This window comes from Callorhinus ursinus, unplaced genomic scaffold (genome assembly GCF_003265705.2).
Source record: "Callorhinus ursinus isolate GAN/ISIS: 27379988/994484 unplaced genomic scaffold, GSC_fseal_2.0 scaffold68, whole genome shotgun sequence".
NCBI classification, from domain to species: Eukaryota; Metazoa; Chordata; class Mammalia; order Carnivora; family Otariidae; genus Callorhinus; species Callorhinus ursinus.
This window is the reverse complement of record NW_027397130.1, coordinates 1,601,869-1,617,165: the sequence shown is the minus strand read 5'-3', so window position 1 is coordinate 1,617,165 and position 15,297 is coordinate 1,601,869. Positions and strand designations below refer to the sequence as shown.

Genomic DNA, 15,297 nt, shown 5'->3' with positions numbered 1-15,297 from the left:
CTGCCCGTGCCCTGAATGCACACAGCAGACGCCCACCTCAGTTGCCTCAGGTGACGGGACGGTCCCCACAAACTTGGCAGGCCCTTCCCAGGCCCATCTGGACACTTTCTTCTTTTTTTTAAGTAGGCTCTGCGCCCAACATGGGGCTCGAACTCAAGACCCTGAGATCAAGAGTTGCACACTCCACCGACTGAGGCAGCCAGGGCTCCCCCCCCACACACACACACACACTAAAAGACAAACCCCCAGAGGACAGGGCTGTCTGGAGAGTAGTGTAACCATCACTGGGCAGCCCTCACAACTGGGGGATGCTGGGAATGGCCACCCAGTGCTCAGCTTTCTAAGGAAAAGCTATGGCAAAGATTTTCACTGCGTTCACTCAGGAGCGAGCGGGTCTGACCCTCGCGTCAACGGGCAGGCCCTGGGCTCAGGCCCCAGAGGCTCCCACTCAGAGGCCTCCAGGCACTCAGTAGGAAAGGAGCGTTCTGAGCATGCATTCCATACCGGCCCCCGAGAACTGGCTGGCTATGAATGTTCCTCTAGAAAACAACTTGACCCCTTGTGACCAAATGCTGGCGCCATGACTCCTGATCACAAACTACACATGAAATGTCTTTCTGTAAAACAAGGAGCATCTACACTTTGTTTCCTGGGGAATTGGCCACACCCCCTGCCCTGGCACCCTTGCTGCCCTGATGGCCCAGGTTCAGGTGGCCCACGCGCCCCACCAGGGCTCACAAGGATGACTCTAACATTTCCCCAGGCTTTTAAGCACCTTCCCGTCACCCCCAGGAAACCCCAGCACTCACCACAAACATGAACACGGTGTAGAACATGAGGGCCATGGCGCTGAAGGACTGGATGGAGGCCATCATGTTCCTCTGCAGGCTGAGCGGGAGCACGATGCACAGGGACACCGCAAAGAGCAGGAACACACGGAAGGTGCCGATCACCTGGGGGGAGCCGAGCATGCTGGGCAGGAATCACCCCTGTGGATTCCCAGTTTCCAACCCGCAGGATTGGAACTAACCCCACAGCATCCAGAAGCTTCTTCTAACCGACCTCAGGTGGCTGGTCTCACCCTGTCCCCCGGTCCCCACGGGGCTGAGATGCAGCCCTGCAGGAGCGTCACAGGAAGCTGCCCCAGGAGCAACCGCAACCACACCAATGCACCGGGTCCCAAGCATGTTCTCACCTGAAACCCAAAGAGCCGAGCAAAGAAGTTGGACCCCAAGTCACCAATCACAACGTAGAAGGCCATGCAGGTCCCCAGCATCAGCCCGATCATGCTGCAGAGAACGAGGTCGGGTTGAAAGGGCCCCATCCTAGCAGAAGTCCACCAACTCAGCCCCTCGCCGAGACCCGTCCCCACCAACACAGCTGGCTCGTGACCGCCTGAGGCTGGCCCGGTGAGATGCGATGCCCCGAGAACTCTGGCCTGCAGGCCTGAGCTGTGCCCGGTGCACTTCGCTCTTTTACGTGGAACAAACGCTGAATGACTAAGCTTTTCTCTGCACAGGAGGCTGTGTGCGATCTTTCCAGGGCTACCAAACCGTACTGTGATGCTACACAAGTTAAAAGAACGATCAACTGCTTTCAGAGGGCTGCTCTTCGGCATTCACGATTCCCTAATTTACAAGCCTAAAAGTGCAATTTCCCAGCAACTTTTTCATCCCATAAAACTCTACTCGAAAGGGAGAAAGACAGGACATTTCCAGTTTCATGCTGCCTCAAGGTGACTGTGTGGGGGGCTGGGGGCACACGGGTTTCGGGAGCAGGGCTGAGCTCCCCGAGGTCCCCATTTTCACATCTTCCTTAGTAAGACTTATATGGGACTTTCGCCCTCGACATGAATCATTTTAAGGGTAATGATAAATTGAACCTTCAACTATTTAGTAAGTGACACGCGAGAAAAGTACCACCTTGTAAAGCAGTCCACATCCGAGACGTGTGGCTCAGTGTGAAATGGCCCTCAGGCTTCTCCTCAGGACCGAGGGGGTGAAGCCGGCAAAGCGCCACCACGTACCTGGTCTCCACCAGCATCTTCCCGACGTTCCCGTAGGCGTGCAGCGCTAGTGCAAAAGAGAACCGGCAGTCAGTCCGACGGCATGACGAGCGCGAGCAAAGACACCGCCAAGGGGGGCTGGGAAGGGCCATTTGACAAAAACCTGCTGGTCCAGCATTTCAAGGGTGTAAGGAGAGCATTTTAAGGTTCTGGTCCCATGCTTTTTCCAGGTCTACCATCAACAAATGGAAACCACAGAAAAACGAACAAAAAGGCGAGAAAGCCACAGGCAGTTGATTTTTTTTTCATTAAAAACAACAAAGGAGACCTGTCCCCGTGAAGTGGCAGTCTCCCACGTGCAACCGTGGAGGAGGCGCACCCGGGCCGGGGCAGGGCGCGGACAGTTCCACGTTTCCATGGCCCGTGCCAAAGGGACTTGGCTAAGAGCTTTAGGTTCACCCTCTGTGATTCCAGAGGAAAACTTAAGAGAATCCTTTCTCGTGGGGCACTCTGGGGGGAGGGACAAGAGGTCCCAGGCCTGCCCCCCTCAAGGTAGACAACAGTGTGTCCTACAGTGGAATGGAGCTGTCTGTCCTTCCTTCCTGAGAGCAGAACTGCTCTGAGCAGAGGAGAGATTAAGAGCTGGCTTGGCAAGGCCCCTCCCAGGACCTAACCGTGGCCTCAGGAGCCCTGCATGCCCCCACCCTCTAGGGAAGTTCCCATCTCCCAGGAGCGACCAGAAAGGGGTGCGTGTGACAGCCCAGCCCAGCTTCCTGTTCTGAGGAGACTTGCAGAGCAGGAAACATGCAGCCAGTTGGTGTGAATGAGTCCAAACAATACTCGTCACTTCTCAATGACTTAGGAAGAGGTAGAGCGTTGCCAAATGCAAGGGAGCTTGGCACATCACACAGAGGACAGAGGCCATGAATGGGCAGAAGGCCGGTGAGCAGCACAAGCCCCTGCCTTGAGGGTCATGCCGGCCTCCCTGGCTTTCTGACTCCTGGCCACAGACTCAAGGCCAAGCTGAGACCTTCACAAACTAAGGACTCCAGTCAGCAGGCAGCAGCCCAAGGCCTGCTGTCACCCAAGGGAGGCGCTCCGAGGCTCCCAAGGACAGCTGCTAGGAAGCACGCCTCTAGACAGGACACATAATTCAGTGCCCCACAGAGGTGGCTCCGTTCCTGGCTGTCCCTTCTCTGTGAGGAAGGTGAATAGCCACGGCGCATCCCAAATGCTCGGAGCAACTGCCAGCAAAAATTCCAGAACACACCTGCATCCTGGACAGCGAGGCAACAGACGGTACTCTAGCTAGTCAGGGAACCAAGGTGGGAGGGGGCACTCTTCACCCAGACACCCAGAACGACATCCCAACAGGGCTGTTCCAGTTTCTGGCCTCCCCACTCACCCCTTTCTTTACCTGGGCTCCCCCACCCCCCACTTCAAGTGCAGATCCCTCAGCAACCTCCAACCCCGAGTCTCAAACAGAAATGCCCAGCAGCACCCTGCCCTTAGCCTCCCACCTGGCACGGCACTGGAAGGGCAGAGGGGGCCCAGGACTGTCCCTCAGGGGAGGAACCACAGTGATGGACCAGCCCCAACAGGCCAGCAGGTGTCTGCAAAAGGGGTGAAAGGGGTTCTGAGCAAGCATGCCACTCTCTGGGACGGGCACTCTGCGGCCAACAGGCTGGGCCACATGGGGACTAGGGGTAGACGTGGCCTCATCCCAGCCCAACCGGTGCTCCCTTGCAGAGCAAGGACGGGCATGAGGGAGGCTCTCCCTGTCCTTCCCTGGGAGGCCAGGCAGCAGCTTCTCCTCCTGGGAGTCACTGCCTGGCTTGTGGCTCCAAGGCTGCTGTGGACACAGGGCTGACTCCTAGACCACCTGGTTCAGTACAGGACCCCGGCCCCACTCCCGCTCTCTCCACCAGCTATCCAAAGCCTCCTCCTGACCGAAGCCCAGCATCAGCAGGGCAGAGAAGGCGGTACGCACACCAAACTGTGTTGTTCAAGCGAGGAGGGTGACCTCAACCCAGCCGTCCCCAGAGCCAGGCCTTGGACTGCATTTGATTCCCCAGTGCCACGGGCACAGAGGACAATAAACATTTGTTGGATAAATGAGGGTGTAGAGACCCCCAGGCATCAGAAAGGTTGCCTTTACAGCCCTCACGCCCAAGCCACATATCCACGCACATGGGTCACACATCTGAAGACCAGCAGGGAGAAAACTGGCTGGACAGGCCCTCAGCAGGCCCAACCCCAGGCCCAGGAGTGGGCAGCAGGCTGACCAGGACCCCAGGACCACAGACACAGTGCCAGAAGCATCTAGTGCTCACAACTGAGAGCTCAGAGGCCACACTCAGCACAGTGAGGTCCGGGCCTTGGGGTGGCCCCAGGGGACTAAGACCACTGGGGGAGGCTGCCTGGCTGGCATGCCTATCTTCTGAAAACAAGGTTAGGAAAGTCTACACAAGGGCACCTGGGTGGCTCAGTCGGTGAAGCGTCTGCCTTCGGCTCAGGTCATGATCTCAGGGTCCTGGGATGGAGCCCCGCATCGGGCTCCCTGCTCGGCATGGAGTCTGCCGCTCCCCCTGCTAGTAATCTCTCTCACTCTCTTTCTCAAATAAATAAATAAAATCTTAAAAAAAAAAAAAAAAAAGTCTACACAAAGCAGGATACACAGGGCGAGGGAGTGTCAGGTAAGAAGTGGATGAAATTCACCAACGTGGCCCAAGAGCAGCCACCAGAACACCACAAAAACACAGAAACTCCATCCACAGACATGGCACCAGCCCCGCGATTCGGCTGGCAGAGCTCACCCCGCAGCAGACGCCCGCGCGCCACTCACAGCGGAGGGGGCGGCACGGGGATGGCCGCCGGGGGCTCACCAAACTCAGGAACCGCAGCAAAGTCTCACTCACATCTGGGCGTGGCAGGCCCCCTCCGTGAACCCACCCCCCACCCCCCACCCCTGCCGTGGAGCCCACTTGGGTGAGCTGCGTCTGCCACTCCAGCCCCTGCGGTCGCCAGGTCCGCCCGAAGGCCATCTGGCCACGTCCCTGCCCCCAACGCTGCCCGACGGCCACGGATCCCGCAGACGATGCATGTTGGGGCCCGGGGCTCTGGCGACAAAGGCTGTCTATCCCGGACCCCAGGGCACCAGGATGCGGCGAGGCCTCCTCTCAGGCCACCCTCTCCAGCTGTGGTGCAAGCTCTTGTGGGGTTTCTCGCCCAGGAGAAGGCAGAGGATGAGGAGAAAGACCCTTTCAGTAAGTCTGCCCAGGAGCAGGAAGGCCGCTGACCCACAGGGTCCAAGAGAAAATCTCCTCTCTTCCCGTCTAGGACTCCTTTCCAAGCGGTGGGGTCTCTCTGTTTCTGAGGCTAGACCCAGGGCAGCTGACACCGCAGACGGGGCCACGGGGTCTGCGGGAGCTCACACAACTGAGCCATCTCGTTTGGGACCAAAGGCACAACTGAAGACCACTGGCGGTTTGGGATCTCTTTTGCTTCGAGCGCCAGGCTACACTCACCACGAGCAGCTAAAGGCAGGAGCCCCAGGCAGCCCCGCACAAGGGTGTCCACCGTCTGCCTTCCCTGCAGTCTCTCACATCCAGCCAAACCAGTCTGCCTTCTTAGGGACTTTCTAAGAATACTCAGACCGCTGTCAAAAGCCACCAACCTCTCTGGTGTAGGGGCACCTGTCCTCTGTCAGAGCAGAGCCGAGCACTTTGTGGGACGTCTGCTACGGGAACTCCGCCGTATGTTGACCCTCGGCGGGGAGGAAAGGATCACCCCGAAGGGCACAGGCCCGCAGGCGGAGGAAGGGGCACCGGGAAGCACACTGCGTCCTGAGCCGCATGAGGTCATGTCGGCACGGCTCGTTTACCTGTAACTGCCACTGCCTCAAGTGACTCCAGCAACAGCGAGAGCCTGGCAGCACCATTCTCATCGGGAAGGAGAGAAGGAGGCACTCCTTCAGCTCTGAGGTCAGAACAGATGCTAGGATCTCGGTGCCAATGCAAAGCAGACGAACTGGAAGGGAACCAGAGGTGGCGCTGCCAAAAGCCCACGCGTGGACCTTGCAGATGTTTTTATTTTGTTTGGCCCCTTGGAATCCGCACACCACTTCCTCTCCGCTGTGAGAGGGAGAGCAGACCCGGCACCCCGGCCACACACTGGTGGACGGGGGGGGGGGGGGGGGTGCAGCTTTCATCAGAAGCCCAGGGATTCTGCCCAGCTCCTGAGAGCCCCCAGGCCAAATCTCGCCAGCACAGAATGCAGAGCACAGCAGCCTGAGGGCGGCGGGAAAGTCAGGGCCCTGCCCTCAGAGCCAAGTGCCCCAGAAACCAGTCCAAACCAAAAGGAAGCAGAAAGCACAGCCTCCGCGCCCTTGGCCCAAATCAAAGGAAGAAAGACCTAAAGGAAATGAAATTACAACCCAGAGCATCAGGAAACAGCAGCGCTAGAGAGACAGGGGACTGAATCCCGGCCACCGGCCCGGGCCCGACAGCCTTCTCCCCCCCACATAATTCAAAGCGGGGAAGTGCCGCAGCCCCCCGGGCAGGCAGCTCTGAAGGAAGGCTCTGGGGGCTGGGGAGCAAGTGCATAGGGGGCGCTGAGGGCCACTGGTCCCGCCTGAATTTGGACGGGGAGGCTCTCTCCACAGGTATTTGCATAGACGGGAAACAGGAGAATTAAGTGTCAGCTCCTTAGTGAAGCGTGTGTCTCCAGGAACGGTTTTTAAAAACGGCATTAAATTTTAAAATAAGGAAGAAAACCTGCTGTTCAAGGAACTCTTTAAGCATAAAGTGGAAGGAAAGTAAATAAATACAGGAGCAAGGCCCCAGGCGCCCAGATCTCGAACGCTGCACTTCCCAAGAAAGGGCTTGGGGATGCCCAGCCGCCATGCTGAGCGCCGATGTCCTCACCCAGGCCTGCGTAGGTTCTCCGTTTGCTCAGGCTGGCCGATTTCACCAGGAACATGCACGACTGGTGCGTCATCCAAGAGCAGAAAACCAACAGCAGAGCCCCCAGGACAATTCCACACTGGAGGGTTGGAAGAAAAAGAGAAAATAAAATGAGCCAGTGTTGTTGCCTCACACACGTGGCTCCTGAGCACCCTCTCCACCTCCCCTGACTCTTGCAGGTGCCAGGCCCCGGCTCTGCCTCACTTCCCTGCCTACGGGTGACGATTCCCAGCACCGAAAGGGACCAATTCCCGGCATGTGGTAACCACATGCTTTGTGACCCTGAAAAAGTGCCAGGGACGCTGCTTCCTTCGTGGCCCCTCCGAGTCTTAACAGCTGGGCGCTGCCAACAACCGGCCTCCCCAGCTCTCTGCATGCACCCCCCAATATATCCCCTTCTAGCCACTGGGATCAACAGCTATGAGTGGTGAACACATTCTGGTGGGAAGAGATTAAAAATGACATTTACACCTTTCTTGTGAGTTAAATAGACACCCTCTGACCCAGCAATTACACTCCTCGCTATTCACCTGGAAGAAACGGACACGTGTTCACCCACAGACACTTGTCTGCCGGCGTTTATAGCGAGTTTATCCGTGATCTAAAAGCTGAAGAAACAGTTTCAGGGCAGGGACTAGGAAGTCTCGGGGAGAGTCTAAAAGGCTAGAGCATTTTTAAAAATAAGCACAGGGTCTCGGGACTGCCCCCGTGGGGCAAGACCAAGAGAGAACTCCCCTGACTGCATGTTTTTAATCCAGCTGTCTTTCTTCTCTGGCTTCCAGGTCCCCTGTGCCAGGTGAGGTGCCTGGGTCCCTGTCACAAATCAGGAGCCGGCAGAGAGAGCCCTCCTTTTGTACAAGTACCTGAAGGCTGCAATCAGCAGACTTTTATAAAATTTTATGTTCGTTTCTAACGTCAATGGTGCCTTGGTTCCTAGAGGCTGCCGCCAGCCCGGGACTTTTGTAACAATTCTTGGAGGACTCTCTTAGATGTCGTTTCCCTCTTGCTCCCTCTACCTCTGTGTAATCTAAGTGCATTAAACATATTTGCAGGCAAAAAAATAAAAGCCGAAGAAACAAGTGTCCTCTACTGGAGGTGTGTGCAATCCAGCTGCTCTGCTCCAAGAAACACCCCAGAGAAACCCACACACAGCGTCAGAGCCCGTGCACAGGTGTTCGCAGAGCCCCGGGTAGGAAACGCCGTGAATGCCTATAGCAAAGGCAAAGCAATAACCCGCTGGACAGCCTCAGACGGGAACACTAGGCAGACATGAGAAGGCACATCAGAGTGTGCTTCTACTTACGCAAAGGGACCACCCAGGTACCACCGACCTAGGGTGCTAGAGGTGGGACGGCGGGCCCGGCAGCAGGGACGGGGGGTGCTGGCTGTGCCCTGTTCCTTAATTTGGGAGCTAGTTCCATGTGTTTGTTCACTTTTTGAAAATTCGCCGTGAATACACCCAAAAGGACACTTCTCTGTATGCATGTTATACTTCAGTGAAGTGTTAATTTTTTTGAAAAGTACCCAAGTTACTAAAATCAAACAAACAGAAGAAAACACAAAACCAAAAATTTTTTTAAATGACGTGGCTGTCCAACACTAACAACACAAATCCTCAAATTGCCCCCTGGCCTCCCTCAGTGCTCCAGCCAAGGGCTCCCTAGGGAGAAGATGCTGTGTCCAGATGAGAGGTTGCTCCCGCTCTGCTAGGCCCTCAGGACAGGGGGGACCCCTTACGGTCCTGTGCTTGCACGCAGGCCTCCACCACTAAGCGTGAGCTCTTCCTGGGCGTAGTCTGGCAGGGGCCTTGTGCCCACCACCCGGCAGACACAAATCTGTGCACAGCTGAATCACCTGGGCCCAAAAGCGTACTTCCCAGGAGTCCCACCAGAGCCCTGCTGCGTGGCACTTTACAGACCCACGTGGAGGGTGGCAGCCTTGGACCTACAGAGGCCCAACCACACACATGCCCCAGGAGGCAGCTCCGGGCCAGGCAAGTCGCAGTGCACCCTGGGACACGTAGTCCTTCCAGAAATGCCTGCGAGTGGCCGTGCACGCCGGGATTCACAGAGCTAAGTCACAGATGCTGCCCCCGGGGCTCTAGAGCAGCCAGAGTCCCTGTCCTCCTGCCCACACGTTTTTGCCAGCACAGCCACCAATAACCCCTACGGGAAGCTGGAAGCAATGCAGGCTGGTGGGCTCCAGGTGGGGGATTAATAATCTCCAGATTTAAAAAAAAAAATTTTGTGCTATTTTTATCCCAAAGATGCTAAGTATGAAAAGGCAAAGTGTTTGTTAAGCTAAAATTAAACTACGGGTGCCCACTTTCAGTTTCAAAATGCCCATTTTAGGGGCGCCTGGGTGGCTCAGTTGGTTAAGCGACTGCCTTCGGCTCAGGTCATGATCCTGGAGTCCCGGGATCGAGTCCCACATCGGGCTCCCTGCTCAGCAGGGAGTCTGCTTCTCTCTCTGACCCTCTTCCCTCTCATGCTTTCTATCTGTCATTCTCTCTCTCTCAAATAAATAAATAAAATCTTTAAAAAAAAAAATGCCCATTTTATTTCCATTTTTCTCCCTATTTGGTTTCATCCCCTAAGACTGGTCCTTGCGCCCTGCAGCCACCTGCCCAGCCCCACCTGCCCCTCCCTTGGCTGGCACCCCTCCTCCCCCACAAGCAGCCCTCTCCAGCGCGAAGGGGGAGCAGCAACTCCAGGCCTGGCACACGGGAGGCCCGGGAGTTCATTTTTAGGAAAGAAGCTGCCCAATTTGATAATCTCACCACCCTCCCCTTTGAAAATCACCAAACACCCATTTATTTGCAGATTAAACAGAAGCCAAATGGGTCCACACCGCACAAAGGCACAAAGGGTGGCTTTTTTCCATGTGGCCTTTAATGTTGGCACGACACCCATTTTTAAAATACATTTCAGATTTTTTTCAGCCGAGGTAACATTTACATACGGTGAAACCCACAATCTGGCACACTGTGGGATCACCCTGGAGCCAACACCCCAACCTAGTCCCAAGGCCCGCAGGGCTGGACCTGTGTACTCCGAAGGCAAGTACAGTCGGGTCAGAGTTTTTAAAAATAGCAAAGAGGGGGTGCCTGGCCGGCTCAGCCCCGTAAAGTCGACCCCGGGTGTCAGGGTCGGGAGTTCGAGCCCCACGCTGGGCCTAAAGATTACTTAAAATTAAAATAATAACAATAATAGTAGTAATAGGGAGAAAGAACACGGAACCCGACGGTCACTTCCCACCTCCGAGCCTCGATCCGAAATCACGAAGTGTGCGAACCCTCAGGCCAAAGCCGACAGGTGCCGCCGGCTGCCACGCCGCGGGCTTCTTACGGGCAGAGTCTCGTCTGGTTCCGGCCGCAGCCCCCGCCCAGCCGCCTCCCCCCGGCCCGGCCGCGGGGCGACCGCGGCGCCGCTGGACTCACCTGTTTGAAGCAGAAGGGCATGGTGAGCACACTGACCCCCACTATGCTGTTCACTATGTTCGTGATCAGCCCCCAGTTGGAGGCGGCGGCCGCGGTCATAGCGCGGGGTCTAGGGGCCGGGAGCCCGGGTCCGAGGCGCTGGGACCACGGAGGATGCGAGGCCCTGAGAGGGACGGGCGACTGCCTGGAAGAGGCGGCCTCGCGGGAAAGCGGCAGGGACGGTCAACCTCCGGGCCCCGCCAGGCCCTGCGGCTGCCTCACGGCATCGTCCCCCACTCGCTGTCCCTGGCCGCCTCCGTGTTCCCGCGCCCAGACGCGGAAAAGCAGCCGGGTGCCAGGCAGGGACACCTCAGCCGGTCTTCACGACCGCTTCTGAGCGCACACTTCCGCCTTCCGCGGGCTTCTCTGCCCGGAAGTGACGGCACGGGGGCGGGCTCCTCGGGCACGTACCAATGAGAGGCGGGCCTGGAAGGGCGGGAGGGGGTCGTGCGCGGCGGGCTAGGGGAAGGATGCGGCGTGGCCCGGCGGGGCGGGCCTCGGCGGATCGCAAACCAATGGGAAACGGGTGCGGGCTTTCGGGGGCGGGGACCGAGCCGGGGCGGGGCCGTGGGCGGGGCCTGCCGGGCTAAGGTGTTCGGCACCTGTCCCGAGCTTCAGGCTGGTTTTCCCGCGGATCTGGTCTCTTGAGCCTCGCTTTGCAGGGGCTGGAGGCCCAGGTCAGTGGCGGTCAGGAGAGAAAGGGCAGGGCGGCCCCTTTCGTAGGAGAGAGGGTTTGAAGGGTTCACTTTCGGCGATTACACTCTGGGACGGATGTGCGGGCGCGTGCTCGGTACCCTGGGCACCGGGACCGGGGCTTGCTTAATTGTTGGAGCTGCACACTTAACCTGTTTGGAGGACTTAGCACCCACGTTTTACGAAGAGAGGATCTAACATTCCAACATCAAAGAAGCAAAGGAAGTGCTGTGAGAGGACAGGAGGGGTAGAGACCAAAAGGACCAGAGAAATCTAGAAGGGCTTCAAGAAGGAGGTGGCTTCTAGGCTGGGCCTCGAGGAACAAATGGGAATGGAGGAGGAAGGGTTTGGGGAGGGGAGAGAACAGAGAAAGGCGCTGATACATCTGTGAATTCCTGGTACCTGACAGCTACTCATTATGTGTCTGCTGAACGGATGCACAGTGACGGGAGGGCTGGGAAGGAAGGGCCTTCTCAGGGCGAGGCAGGTAATCCCAAGCAGGGTGGACCTGCACAGGAGGAATTTAAGGCTGTTGGGAGAGGCTATAGGGGCGACCACGTTTGTGGACACACGGAGGACCTTATGTCTTAGAACAGAAGCTGATTCCTCAGCTCCACCCATAGCAGCCACTAGGTATGGAAGGCTCTGTTGCACCCCCAGGCACCAGGGGGAGAAGAGGGAATACCAAGTAAAGAGTACTTAATTCAGGGGCGCCTGGGTGGCTCAGTCGTTGGTCGTCTGCCTTCGGCTCAGGTCATGATCCCAGGGTCCTGGGATCGGGCCCCGCATCGGGCTCCCTGCTCCGCGGGAAGCCTGCCTCTCCCTCTACCACTCCCCCTGCCTGTGTTCCCTCTCTCGCTGTGTCTCTCTCTGTCAAATAAATAAAATCTTAAAAAAAAAAAAGTACTTAATTCAAAGCCAAAATAGTACATGCCATTCATTCATCTTTATATAAATCATACATACATCTGTAACCTTTATTTTTAATTTTATTTATTTTTTGAGAGAGAGAATGACAGAGAGAGCATGAGAGGGAAGAGGGTCAGAGGGAGAAGCAGACTCCCCGCCGAGCAGGGAGCCCGATGCGGGACTCGATCCCGGGACCCCGGGATCATGACCTGAGCCGAGGGCAGTCGCTTAACCAACTGAGCCACCCAGGCGCCCCCATTCTGTAAACTTTTTAATTTTTACGATAGGATATGAAGCTTGAAGGTATGTTTTAACAGAGAATAATGAATACTCATGACTCCACCATTCAGTCCTAAGACAGAATATTAACAAACTTAGATATACCCTTTGGTCCCTCCACACGCCCACCTTCCTGTCCTCTTCACCGCTGTCCTGGGATCATCACTACCCGATGTTATCACTCCATTACTTCTCTTTAGAGGTTTACCGCATATGGATATGTCCCCAGACAATTATGGGGAACATTACTATTTGTCTCTTAGTATTCATTTATTCTGTCTTCCGAGTTTTGCCAGCACATATGGCTGCCTAGGATAAAGAATGCACTTCCCAGCCTCCTTTGCAGCTAAGGGTGCTTCATCCTACTGCTTGCAACATCAAGGTCATGGGAGGAAACCATCTGGGGCCATGAGGACCTTGGCGGGAGTGGAACAGTGAGTTAGAAGGAGCCTGGATCCCTGGACAACATCATGGAGCAGAGCCGCCATCCCAGCCCCTGACTGCCTCCTCCATACTGCTCCACGAGGGAGAGACAAACCACCCCATTTAAGCCATTGTTACTTTGGACTCTGCTGCATGAAACCAAAGTTATAGCCTAACAAATTCAATAGTGTATTGGGGTAGAGCATTTTTGCATTTTTTATTTTTATACTAATGGATTTATACATATGTATTCTTTTGCAACTTCCTTTTTCAATCAACTCTTGGCAAGATTCACCATCATACTTCTCCTCAGAATCATTCATTCTCACTGCACTCTGGAATTCTATTGTTCAAATAGCCCAGAATACATGTATTTATGCTCCTGCTGAGGACACCAGAGTCGTTCCCAGTCATTTGCCCTTATAAACAGTGATGCAGTGAACATTGTGGTACTCATCTATTTCCTCAGAGTTTCTCTAGAGTAGATACCTAGAAGTGGAATTGTAGATTCAAGATTATGCATACCTTTGATGTTACTAGGTATTGCCAAATTGCTGTTCAAAGGACTTACAAGAGTCCTTGCTAGTATACATCAGAGGCTGGAAAAATTTTTTCAGTAAAGTGTCAGATAGCGGGCTGCCTGGGTGGCTCAGTCGGTTGAGCGTCTGCCTTCGGCTCAGGTCATGATCCCAGGGTCCTGGGATCGAGCCCCACATTAGGCTCCCTGCTCAGTGGGGAGTCTACTTCTCCATCTCCCTCTGCCTCTGTGTGCTCACTCGCTCGCTCGCTCTCTGTCTTTCAAATAAATAAATAAATCTTTTTTTTTTTTAAGAGTCAGATAGCAAATATTTTCTGCTGTGCAAGCCATATGATTCAGGTCACAACTATTTAGTTCTGCTATGGTAGCTCGAAAGCAGCCCTAGCCAGTACATAAACAGAGGAGTGTCTGTGTTCCAATAAAACTTTATTTACAAAAGCATTGGCTAGCCCAGTTTGGCCTTTATCCTAGACCACACTGTGGTCTCCTACTCTAAACTGTCACCCTCATTTGGTATCATCAGTGTGGCCAATCTGGTGAATAAAATGAAATCTCTTTGTGGTTTTACTTTGTCCTCCTTAATTACAAATAAAGTTAATCACCTACTCAAATTTTATCATCCATTCATTTCTTTTATCGAATGCCTGTTCATTTTTACCCATTTTTCTAAATAGCTGTTTATCTTTGTTCTTATGAATTTTAAGGAATTCTTCCTTTGTGCTTGATAACTAAACCTGTGTCCCTCAATCTGGGTTTGTCTAATGTCTCCTCACTGTATTAGTTTTTCATCGCTGTTGTAACAAATCACTGTAAAGTTACCAGTTTACCTGACAGAAATCCCTTATCTTACAGTTCTGTAGGACAGAAGTCCAGTATGCATCTCCCAACTGAAGTCTAGGTGTGGGCAGACCACCTCCTTTCTGGAAGCCGGAGGGGAGAATCCATTTCCTGCTCCTTCAGTAGCTGGCCGAATTCCCCTCCTTAGGGCGGTAGGACCAAAACCCCTTTCCTTGCCAGCTGTAAGCTGAGGGCCGTCCTCCGCTTTCAGAGCCAGCAATGGGGGAAGGGGTCAGCTCCCTCTCACAGTGCGGTCTCTGACCCAGCCAGGGAGTTTTCCGATTTTAAGGAAATGGGATTAGATTGAGCTCATTGGATAACCCAGGATAATCTTTCCATCTCAAGGTTTCAGGTTCCAGGGATTAAGAGGTGCCCATCTTTGGGGAGGGCATTATTCTACCCACGACACTCATTTTGAGATTTATGTTTCTTTGGCAGGAATATCATAGAAGTGATGTCATGTTTTCATTGACTCCCATCAGGTGCTGCAAGACTTTGCTTTGTCCAGTTATGGATGACATTCTCTTTGATGGCTTGATGAGATAGGCTTCTCCACTGTAAAGTTATCTCTTTCTCCTTTGTAATTAAGGAGTGGTTTGGAGGCTGGTAATTTGAAACTAAACATCCCGATCCCTATCAAACTTCCAATTTATCAATTTATCTATATCAGTGCAGACTCATGGTTTCCTATTTTATTCAGTGGGGTACAGTCCATGACTATCACTGGTTTTTCCGACGCTTTCATTATCCCAGATCTGTACCGTGAGAGCCCCCTCAGCTGGCTTCTGTGTCCTTTGGTGTGTCCCCCTCATTACCTGAGCACTTTTTTTGCTTTCTTGCTCAATAAGATGTCCCTGGCTCATCTTGTCCTTTTGCTGCCATCAGTCATTTCTCGCAGGAGCCCTGGTTCCTTCCAGTGGAAAATGGTAGTAGAAGCCAAGATCTGAGCCCTGGTGTGCTCACAGCCATGGGATGCCACAGCTCCTGGGCACCTCAGCGGACAGAGCTGTAGGAGACTGGCGTGTATGTGCCACACACTCACATCCGGACGTCTGCCTAAGCCTGTCTGTATACCAGCAGGACCCCCAAACACTCCCGGAGGTCCAGGGCCTCGAAGTCCCCTTTCTGCATTAGCAAGTCCTGGCTGATGCTCTCCCACCTCATTTGGGCT

General features: G+C 54.6%; 1 protein-coding gene across 2 annotated transcripts in view; it reads right to left on the bottom strand.

The window, feature by feature from the left end:
- SLC38A10 (solute carrier family 38 member 10) overlaps positions 1–10,807 on the bottom strand; it is a 39,236-nt gene extending 28,429 nt beyond the window's left edge. For both annotated transcript variants that reach the window (XM_025859706.2, XM_025859707.2), the window contains exons 1-5: positions 10,409–10,807; positions 6,931–7,048; positions 2,027–2,072; positions 1,196–1,289; positions 810–953 (exon numbers count right to left, since the gene is read on the bottom strand). In XM_025859706.2, coding sequence (XP_025715491.1) covers positions 810–953; positions 1,196–1,289; positions 2,027–2,072; positions 6,931–7,048; positions 10,409–10,507 — 501 coding nt within the window. In that variant the 5' untranslated portion in view covers positions 10,508–10,807. The remainder of the gene's footprint in view (positions 1–809; positions 954–1,195; positions 1,290–2,026; positions 2,073–6,930; positions 7,049–10,408) is intronic.
- Positions 10,808–15,297: the final 4,490 nt, after the last annotated feature.